General features: G+C 43.6%; 1 protein-coding gene across 1 annotated transcript; it reads left to right on the top strand.

Annotated features, from left to right (window-relative positions):
* The first annotated feature begins 3144 nt into the window (after window positions 1–3144).
* On the top strand, window positions 3145–10142 carry guca1a (guanylate cyclase activator 1A). The gene is made up of 4 exons (XM_036518044.1): window positions 3145–3342; window positions 6886–7035; window positions 8435–8528; window positions 10015–10142. Exons 1-4 carry the CDS (start codon window positions 3145–3147, stop codon window positions 10140–10142), a joined length of 570 nt encoding a protein of 189 aa, XP_036373937.1.
* Window positions 10143–11595: the final 1453 nt, after the last annotated feature.

Here is an 11595-nt window from a genome sequence, read left to right as displayed (position 1 = left end):
AACATCCAGAAGGTCTCTGTGACAAGTGTGGGGGACCATAAACGGTAGCACATGTACTTTTAAAGTGTGTGGGCTACGCTAGTGAGAGGAAAGATTTTTCTTGCAATCTGGCGGGTATAGGGGTTTCCTCCTACGCTCTCTGGATACTTCTGGGATCACACGAGAATAAGTGTAGTGAATTCTCCCTGGTTTTAAGCTTCCTTAAGGCCAGAGGTTTATGTACCAGGGTGTGAGTCTGACCCCGGGTTCAGCGTCTGCGTGACTCCAGGCCAGTGTGTGGCAGCAGTGCACTACACAGCTTTTTAGTCTGCCGTCAAATCCTACAGGGCGAAGAGGAAGAATGGGCGGGCACGAGTCGAGGGTTAACCTTATCATCAACTACTGGAGGCAGCTGGGCCGCAGCCTCGTCCTGCTTGCGCACTACACCTCGGTGTTCGTCAGTTTCGCCGGACACTCCGTGGGCTGCGCCGTGGCGTTCGTCAGGTGGACCGCCCTCTTCGCACGCTGCACCGCGTCTGTCTTTGACACAGTTTATAGGCACTTCAGATGGTGGGGTAGGAAGGATGGCGGGGTTGCCGTGGAGATCTATTCCTCCAGCGACACGGAGTCTGAATGACGAAAAGGGAGGGAAAGCTTTGAAGGCGGGATTTGAAGAGTTAACCCTGACAGCCTACCAAAAAAAAAAAAAAAAAAAAACAGATGGTGGTGCACAAAATGAAAGCTCACAGTGAGGGCATTTCAAGTTGCTTCAGCAACTGCTCTTTTATCATTCCGGAAACATTTCACCATTTTGGGAGTGGTAGAGTAAGCAAAATGGGTCAGATGGACAATGACCAACGATCAATTATCTCCAAACATTTTCGTTAATGAGAATTATTTTTATGATTTTATTCATATATCTTAATGTTGTTCAGTGTATGTCTATGTGCAGTTTCATATTCTCATCGGAATGTCAGATATCAAATTATCACATCATATTTAATGTGAAGGATTCATCCTTTACATTTTATTCGCTACAGCCAGTTCCTAGTCAGCCTGTCTATTAGGCCGCATTTGTGCTCTTTACACCAAAAGAACTGAAATGTAGCTATGAATATGTGGCCTTGAATGTTCAAGGCTTGACCTTGGTTTTACTGTGGGCGCTGTACCCTTTATTAATGTGTGTGCCAGCTCTGACCATGTCCCTAAAGCAGGGGATGGGGTCTGTGGGGAGGCCGTCAGCTCTTTGCGCCGTTCTGCTCTGAGCCCAAAGGACTGCGCGGGACGCGGGACTGTTACCATGCATCACACTGTGTGTTCCAGAGGAATACCGAGACTCGCTTTGCGCTGTGTCAACAAGCTCCTTGGACAGGAATGTCACAAAAAAATAATAATAGTATTGTTAATAATGCCATAATTCACAGTAATGTGAAGGAACTGTATGAAGATTGTTTTACCTCCAACTGCTATGCCAAAACTCTTCCAGGGCTGTTTTCTCTCCTTCTTGGTTTAAATCAATCGAATGAGAATGCAAAGAGCAAACCCATTTCTGCCTCCACATCACTTTTGATATTCTGGAAGAGAACAATTTTGACCGTTACTGTTTCCTAAAGCATATAATAGTTGCTACTACTAACCGATACTAATATTACCTGTGATGCTACCAGAGCTGTTCCTATGTCTGGTTTAGCGAAGCATTAGAATTCTATAATGATGGTTTGCTGAGTGTTCTGCAAAGTTCCCAGACTCACAAGTCACAGAGACTAGAATTTTTGGTGATGGGGACAGATTATTCAGTGTAAAGTGTGTAGAGTTAATATCTTAATACTACTGACAATCTTTACAAGTAGTATAGACAATCCTTGCAAGTAGTCTACAGCGTACAGTGTTCCTGGTATTGTTTTAGATGTGTCAAGCTGTGTTTAAACACTTGTGTAGACTACTAGGCTTCTAATATCACTAACAAAATCAGTAACAATGTATACTAAGGTTATGCTTTCAAATGAGGACTCTCACAGTGTAACAATGCAGGATCTGGTTTATGAATGCGGACACAGTGTCATTAAACTCAGTGAAATGACTTATTCGGTGTGGGTGTTTCTTACATGTACAAGTTAAACTCCATCACAAACATAGAGGGACACAAGTTCAAGGAAACTTCTGGAATTTAAACCTCAGACACTCAGGGTGATCCAACAATGACTACAAATGTATAAGTGAAGCAGGTTATATTGAACAGAAAATGAATAAATGCTTGATTGATTCACATTTTAAAATCCAGTATTCTTTTTCGATGTGATGAGGAGAGATTACTGTAAGGAAGTACTTGCAGGTTAAACATTATTTTGAACTGTGCAGTCACAACGGCAGATAATCAAACTGACATCATGAAATGGGTTTCAGGTTTACAACTGAAAAACTGAGGCAACAGGTGGGTCTCAGAGTGTCCTGGGTGTATTCCTGTCTATCTGCTGAAAAACAGCATACTGCAGCTGTGTGTGTCTTTCTGTGTGTATATGTGCATGTGTGTGCATGTATATTTCTGAGTGTGTGAGTGACTGTGTGTATACTGTTGTGTGTGCGTGTGTGATTGTGTGTGATCGAGGGTTGTGTGTGTGTGTGTGATTGTGTGTGATTGAGTGAGTGTGTGTGTGTGATTGTGTCTGATTGAGTGAGTGTGTGTGTGTGTGTGTGTGTGTGTGTGTGAGTAATGAAGCTCAGGCTCAGAAGAATCTCCGGCTGCGTGTGGAGCCCACGTGAGAACATTTTCCAGTGCGCGTTAATCGTAGCTTGCCAGTGTGACGCCCAGCGGAGGTCCCCATTTGTGTCTCTAAAACGGCCCAAGCCATTTAAACACTGCTCTGGGATTACGGTCGGTGATTAGAGCCAAGGAAGGATGCAAAGGGCAGGGAAATCCTGCTAATTAGAAAAGCCAGCGGTGCCGTCATTCCCCCCCCCCCCCCCCCCGTCCCCCCCACGGGTGCCCTGTGTTGTACGACAGTGAGGAGAGATACCGCACATCAGACAGACTGAGCCATCAGAGCGAGCGGATGATCCAGAGCACCTCTCCAGTCTAGCTCAGAGCCTCAGCCTCCACCACACTCTATCCCTGTCTGTACTTCTCTATCTACACCTCTCTCACTTGTGCGGCATCGGTCTGCAGCAATGGGAAACGCTAACGGCTGCACCGTGGACGTCATGCAGGCGGTGGAGATGCACCTCTGGTACAAGAAGTTCATGCTGGAGTGCCCCTCGGGACAGCTCACCCTGCACGAGTTCAAGCAGTTCTTTGGGCTCCGCGGGCTCGACCCCGAGGCCAACGAATACATTGAGCAGATGTTCGCCACCTTCGACATGAACAAGGTAGGTGGCTAGACAACAAAGGGGGGGAGGGGGGTAGATGCACCACCACTACAGGCCTTACTCAGGACAGCAATGAGAGCAGCACGTTTTCAGATCAGCATTGTTTGAGAATGTTTGTATTTCAGCTACTTACAGCTTGACCGATGTTCTAATCCAGGCTCAGCTGAAATGGCTGTTTTTATTTTTTTTTACACGTTGTCCATTTCTACAACTGGAGATTTACTAAAGAAATTCAGGTTGAGCAAGTGCCTCAAATGTGCAAACATTTGGTTGTCACCCCTCCTCTCTGCCAGGCTGTTCAAGTAAATACCCAAGGATATGAATGCATAGGGATGACAGCTGCTGTGGAGGTCATCTGACCTGGCAGTATGGACAGTAGGGACATGTCCCTACCAATATTTTGGGAGGACAGAATTGTCCCTACCAATATTTGAGCGAACTCGTTTGCATTATCTTTGGTGTGAAGTCATAGATAATTCTGATGTACCCTCGGTTGCTGTGTCCCTACCAGTGTTGAGACCAAACCTACGCCCTTGATTTCAGAAGTTCTAGTTTTAAGCATGAAACATTAATAGGCATATATGTTTTAGTAGGGTGGCAAAAGCAATTCCTCGCTGGGCTCTGCTGGCCAGAGGAAGCTGTCCCATTGTCCAAGGAGGGCGGCAAGACGTTTGAACCTACCTGGGGGTTGTGGTTTGAGGTCCTTTAAGGGGCTTGTCAGCATTTGGGGAAGCGTAATCGGGGCCTTCCTCCTCTGCCCTTTGATCAGTGGTGGTTCATCTCTTTCACATGCTCCACAAGAGAGAGAGGAATGCCTATAGAACAAAAAGATCAGAAATGGGGACAGTAGTTCTGTTCCTGTGTTTCAAGGTGTAACAGGCAACCTTAATAGCTATAAAGGACAAAAATAAATGAACAAACATTTTGGAAACTGCGAGTGATGAGACAATGTATGTTAAACTGTTAAACAACATTGATAAATTGTTTATCAATTTTTAACACATTGTTAAAAATGTGTTTCTGAGGCCTATGTGCACTTACCACTGTAGAGTGCATTGCAGTATCATAAGATATTCTGAAAAGATTCCAGAAAATATTGACTGGTGACTGATACTGACTATGATATTTACACACAGTGAGGCAGAGGAACCAAGAAGAAGGACGAGCATGTAAAAAAAGTTAAGGGAAGATGGCGTCATTCACTGATCTCGGTGTCTGGTCCAATATTTACAGTCACTCCTATACTTGTCATGCTGTGTCAGCTCTGCTTATCATGGGTTATAATTGGCCTTATTTCTTTATATCCAAGATTAATGTATGGATCTTAAAGGCAAGGACAGGCTTAGCCGAGGATTCCCCTGGCAGTCGAATTGGCTCTTCCTCTTGGCTCAATGCCAGGGTCCTTTTCCATGGTTTCCATTCAGATATCCTGGAAACACATAGAATACGTAGTCATGACTCAGCAGACACACACAGTAAGGCCCAATATAGCAGCAATGCTGTGCTGATCCCCTGACTGTGATCATGGATGGCAATGTCAAATGGATAGCTAGCATCATGGGAAATGAACGTTAAGATGAAAAGCAGTACAATGAAAGCAAGCTGTAGCCTTGATCCAGGTACTACACTTGAATTAAAGTGAATTCCCTGTATGTTCACCTGTAGGATTGGATAATATGCTAAATCTGAGCTGTGTGACAAAAATGTTACAGATAAGGGTGTCCACAAAGCAAATCAATTCACACCTTGACCATTTATATTACACTTCCACTCTCAGCGGAAAATTTAACCAGATTAATTTTGTCTTATACCATTGCTGAGATGCAAGGGTTGCAGGATCAGTGACACAATACCCACATATGCGCCTGAATTCGAAATGTCAAATTTTAGTCAGCAAGTCTTTGATACGAGGCAAGTTCCATTGTATTGGAAGAGCCACAGATGTACCATGTTTAACCACAGACATTGTATGCATGTGAAACCATTTGTAGAGTAATAGGTATGTATCAAAGTGACCTTTACATTGACAGTTCATCAACTCGCCGATGGGTTGGCACTGTGCACATGGATTCAGCCGAACTACATCAGATACTGAGCATCGATTACAGATTAAAGAACTGTGTTCCACTCCGGGCACGCTAATCTCATGAGCGAGTTAAATCAAAGTCTTTTGAGTACCTTACCTGGCAGTATCTATGGCGTTGTGAGCCAGACAGATTAAGTGCTTCTGAGCGTCCATTCATCCTCGGCGCTTGACCCGGCACCTCTGAGACAGGCCAGGCCAGGCCAGGAGTTTCCAGACTCAGATCACCAGTCAGGGGTCACAGGGAAAGAGCAGGACTGACGCAAGGCTTTGGAAAGGATGAATCTGATTGGTGCGGAGAGTTGTGGCAAGACACACGGAAGTATAGGGTGACCCAGACAGCAGGGGGGGAAACTCGGACAGAGGAATGGCCACTATAAGGAAGGGAAGAGAAGACAGGATGAGGAATGGTGTATGTGTATTAGTCCGAGACGAGGTCACATTCTGCAGTCATACTGCAGCAGATTCTTTCTGAAAGCTAGTTAACAAAATAAAAGGGAGAGTTTTACACCAGGCTGTGTTAAGTTTAAATTATTTCCCTTTGAGGTGATCTTAACGCCAAGCTCAAATTACATCTGTTCAATGCAGCCATTTCAGTTCACAATTAAAATAATAAATAATATTTGTTCTTCAGTTTCTTTAGGCTTTTTAGATTTTGGACTTCAGACTAGACTATTTGGGAATGGTGCTCCATCACTTCATGCATTCCCCACAGATTTTGACAGCAATGTAAAAGTCTATGTCACATTTCAGGAGACAAATCAATTTTACTAACAGTGACTGAGCTGAGGCTATGGAGGGACTGCACCCTTTGTCACTCTTATTCAGGGTGACATTTGGGGTCATGATAGTCATATCACTGATGTGCTGCCAAATCTTTCACTGTAATATCTCAAAAGATATGGATACATACTCTTCAGGCTGAAGAGACTGTTTCTAAGTTTATTCCTATGACCTTTAAAGAGTGCTCTCAATAGTGCTCGCTTAACTGCTTACTGCTTTTGCCACCAGTTATTTTTGAAGTCAGTTAGGAAACGAAACTTTTGATCAGAATATAAATTATAACTCATCTCCAAATGATGATTTTTATGTATGCCAGATTTGCTCTTTGCCACCCTGTGGTTGTTACCATTATTTAGGTCTACATGCTTGATAGAGACCGTTTCTCAATACAAGGCCAAACTTACTAGCATGTTATCCATGTGTAAATTTATCTATTTACTGAAGCAATTTACACCTTTGTCAATTGCACTTCCCCACTCTGGGTTTTGATCCAATACCCTTCTGGTTACAAGTCCCAACTCCTTGACCACTAAAGAAAATGGTTGCAACAATAATATGACATCAGTTCACTTTTTACCATTTGTGTGGGTGGCCCAACGTCCAGCCCCGAGAGCCACGTTGGCTCGTCTCTTTGGCTGCTTGACGTTAGATTGACAGGCGTCTCCCTCCAATGGCAGGACGGGTACATGGACTTCATGGAGTACGTGGCAGCCCTCAGCCTGGTGATGCGGGGAAAGATGGAGCACAAGCTGCGCTGGTACTTCAAGCTGTATGACGTGGATGGCAACGGCTGCATCGACCGGGAGGAGCTGCTCAACATCATAAAGGTAGCGCGGTCGTCTGGCGTGCGCATTGCATTCTGGGGAAAAAAATGCACATTGTAACTCCTGCTCTTGACACACCATACACAGTTCATGAGTATCCACAAGCCAGACCAATCCACAGAGACGAACACAGAACACACGTAGTATATACAAAGCAAGATAATTCATAGATAGTCATTGTCTGTTATTCTTCTCAGGCTGTAGAAATGTGACTTTGCTGTGGGTATGCTATTTGCATGTGAGAAAGAGCACCAGAGGGATGACACTTGAAGGGCAAGGAGTGGAGAGTCCAATCAGAACTTGTCCAAAACTATGGATTATCTGTGATGGAAGAAGCCAAATGATCCTGGCTCCAACCTTCAACTGCATTCCATTTTGATATGGGAATGACATTGAATTCTGGAATTAAGGTTCATTCCATAATACATTTATTGCCTTGGAAGATGCTGTTTATTGAGGCAATTTGAATATTACCTTTCCAGCCATACAGTTTGGCAGGTACTGAAACAATTCAGGTGAGGGACCTAACCCAAAAGTTCAAGAGCAATGTTCCCACCCACAGTAGAATTTGAAACTGCAACCTCGTTCACTTGTCAGAGGGATAATTCAAGTGTTGTGGTTAACTCTCCGTAATCTCAATATTAAATGTGTACTCTGAAGTGATTCGGCATGCTAGTTAATCTTGTGTTCATTTAACTTCCTTGGGATCTGTGTCTCCACAAGGGTGGATGAATGCAGGCAAAAGCTTCTCAAACCTGAATAATGTCCTAATCCCCGTCATCCAATCAGAATCTGGCTGGATTATCTTTCTAATCACAAACAGAGCACAATTATAGCTTTTAGCATGTCCCTCACTGGCACACACATTGAATTACAAAACACTCAGCTAAGATACATTTCTCTACACTCACCTGATAACAGTACATGAGCTAACACTCACCTGCTGACATTAAACCACACTACCGTGCATTCATCCAACAACACTACACTCTTCTACAGACACCTGACAGCATTACATTATAATGCCAAACGACATTATATTCTTCTTTACTAATTTTACAGCATTTCAGTTAACTACAACTTTCTACACTGCACCACACTGCCATCACCATTTATATTTTGCACAGATGATGACAGTGGCATAGTGGTAAAGGAGTAAGGCTCACTGGGACACTGCTGCTATACCCCTGGGCAACATACTTCACCCAGAGTTGCTTCAGTAAATATCCAGCTGTATAAATGACATGTAAAAATGGTAACCTATGTAAGTCGCTCTGGACAAGAGCGTCTGCTAAATGCCAATAATGTGATGTAATCTGCAGGTCTTTCTTCCCCTGCAGTCACATCACAGCCCTGCTTTTCCAGGTGTCCCCTCACACGTTATTGTCCTTGTTGTTTTCAGGCCATCCACGCAATTAGCGGCAATGACGATCCAGATCTGTCTGTGGAGGACTTCACCAATCGAGTGTTTGACAGGATCGACGTCAACGGAGATGGTGAGCATCACCCTGGTCTCGCAGCTGTGCCCGCTCTGGTCCCTTCCAGCGGGACATGAGCATCACCCTGTTGCACACAGTACATACAACATGAAATGCTAAATCGCTTTTTGCACACAAAAGCACACACAATCTGGAATGTCTGCATGCATATGTGAGTATGTACATATGTAAGTATAAGCATGCATTTATGTGCAAGAATGCATATGCTTTTATATGTGTGCACATGTATGCACATTTGTGTTTGTGTGTGCATATTGCACACGTAAATGCTGACATGTGCGTGTGCGCATGTATGTGCAAGTGTATACAATATGTGTGCATGTGTGCGCATAACAATGCATATTGTCCATGTATGTGTGCATGTGTGTGCATAACAATGCATATTGTCCATGTATGTGTGCATGTGTGTGCATAACAATGCATATTGTCCATGTATGTGTGCATGTGTGTGCATAACAATGCATATTGTCCATGTATGTGTGTGTGTGTGTGTGAGCAGGGCAAAAACAGTCAAGGGTGTTCATGTCGCTGATGGTCCGATGTTATAATTAGTCTGTCAGATGAGATTACTGTGGTACCCGCTGTGCTTTTCCACAGGCGCACAAGGACAGGTAGTTTGATTAGGGCTGCACTCTGCGTTGGATGCCCTCCTTTTGTCTGACACTGTCGTCACAGCACAGCTTCTATCCAATTTGTCTTTGACTCTGCAAATCCAGACGCAGGAAACGGAGGACAGAAGTAGAAACGCACTGGCTGCCAGGGCCCCTCCGCACCTTAATCCTCGATAATCTTAATCCTGTCCTTGTCTCATTCTGACCACGGGGAAGTAGTCACTGGTATTGACGCAGAAGTAACAGTAAATTATGTCCTTACTTTGGGAATTTTTTTTTTTTTTTCCTCATCATGTCTCCTTGGGGGCTCTATACTTTTCAGACAGATTTCCCTGATTAAGTTAAAACCAAAGTCTCACCAAATAAACAAAGTATTGCGTTTACCTATCCTTGCCTATTTGTAGAAGAAAGAAGCTTTTTGGTTCAGCCTTAGGGGCTTCTATCATTCATAATATTCAGATCACAAGGGACCATCCTATTGAAATTGCTCTCAGAATAAAGGACATTATGTCATATTTAGCCCAGCTTTAGTTACCAGGATAAGCATGCAATTAAAACCATTCATGCCATGTTATGTGGTTCCTCGTACCCAGGTTAGCCACACATCACTTTCCATTGGCAGTTTCAGAGAATGTGGGCTACATGCAGCATCACACATCCAGCATTACAACGAGAAAATTAATGGATAAAATGGTTTCTGTGAAATGAATTCTCACTGTGCATCTGAAGCGTGTGAATTCTGTGTGTGTGTGTGTGTGTGTGTGTGTGTGTGTGCGCATGCTTCATGAGAAACATATGCAGAGTGTGTCCTGTAGATTTAGTCTGCGCTGAGCGCGGCGCACACTAACACTGCTCTCTCCTCCGTCCTCTAGGGGAGCTGTCACTGGAGGAGTTTGTGGAAGGGGCGCGTGAAGACAAAGACTTCATGGATGTGATGATGAAGAGTCTGGACCTGACGCACATCGTCACCATGCTCCACAACCGCAGGCACAGCATTTAAATTCCCTGTCCTCCGAGCCTCATCCCCTCCATCTGACCTGGGAAAACTCCATCAGACTGGACTTGTCCGGTTCGTGCAGTGACCCCCTGCTGGCCAAACATGAGGCATGATGAAAAAGCGCAATCCCTCATGCTGGAAAATGACCATTTTAAAGTGGCTTGGGCCTGGCATACACAGGTCACAGTGTGGATGGGGAAAGAATGTGGATCAGGTAGCAGAGGAGATGATTTTGGGAAGGAAAACTATGACCACCCACAGGGTCCAGGCGTGCTGAGGCTTCTGGAAGCATCCGGAAAAAAAAAATCCCCCAGCATTGAACTCCTGCCTCCCGTATGGTGAGAGACCAGCTCTGGCCTCACTCACTTCCTACGACAGCACCTCTCTCCTCTACAGGTCCTGGGAGATGGGTTGTCTCCTACAGTTGTATTCCCCACTTCCGTCCAGCATGCAGTGATGCGCTTTACCAACCAGACACAAGTGTTGGAAGAATATATAAATGCAGATTTACATATTCTTCATATTTAAAAAGGTTCAAGCAAGTTAGCAAAATCTTTTATGAATAACAAATGACGCATCTTATTCTCAGAAGTTAACATTTCATTGCTCAGTATGTCACATTTATACGAGAGCTGGGGTTAACTCTACCTCGGTTCAGTCAACTCAAGGAATGAATCGAAATTCAATGTCAGCTGAAATTGGCCCACCGTATTCTACGAAGATTTTTCGGTTGAAGAATTGATTGAATTTAAATGGAATTCACATCAACTCCGATATATACTGCATCCAGAAACTCATTTTAACATAGCCCTACCAGGCCTACAACTGCAAGCTGTAGTCATTACTCAGTCTGCTTTGTTTCTTGTTTCACATTACACTGCGTATATGGTTACCAAACATCCGTATACACAGCAACACACATAGTACATTATTTTTACATATCCAAATCAATTATTTTTATACATCCAACTGGATAATTTAACAGTTTGTCTACATCAAGGATTAAAACATGCTGATGATGCAAATAAAGAGCCGACGTGTGTATGGAGTTTTATGTGTATGATTACTCATTTTATTGCAAAAATTCAGAAACTGTCTGTTATTACTGTTATTACTATCATACATTTGGAGAATGCCTTTATCACAGGCAACATGTAGGAGCTCCAAAGTTATTCATTTTAAGCATTCTTAGCTACAGAAAATATCCTGAGAAGGCAGCCTCGAACCTGATAGTCTGTGTGAATATGCAGTACCTTATAATAAGCTGCCTCTAGATGCCGCTTCAGCAAGAGTGACCTTGTGACCTATAGCAAAGCTAAATTGGTGCCTTTTGTAGATTTTTTTTTTGAAAAATAACTGATCCTGTTTCTGTTTTTACAATAAAGATAAAACTTCAATTCAGATTTTTTTGTTGCTTTGTTGAGTTATTGACTTATTTACAAAGCTGTTGTGCGCA

This window comes from Megalops cyprinoides, chromosome 23, assembly GCF_013368585.1.
Source record: "Megalops cyprinoides isolate fMegCyp1 chromosome 23, fMegCyp1.pri, whole genome shotgun sequence".
NCBI classification, from domain to species: Eukaryota; Metazoa; Chordata; class Actinopteri; order Elopiformes; family Megalopidae; genus Megalops; species Megalops cyprinoides.
The sequence above is the reverse complement of the archived record's forward strand: the minus strand, read 5'-3'. Positions and strand labels throughout refer to the sequence as shown.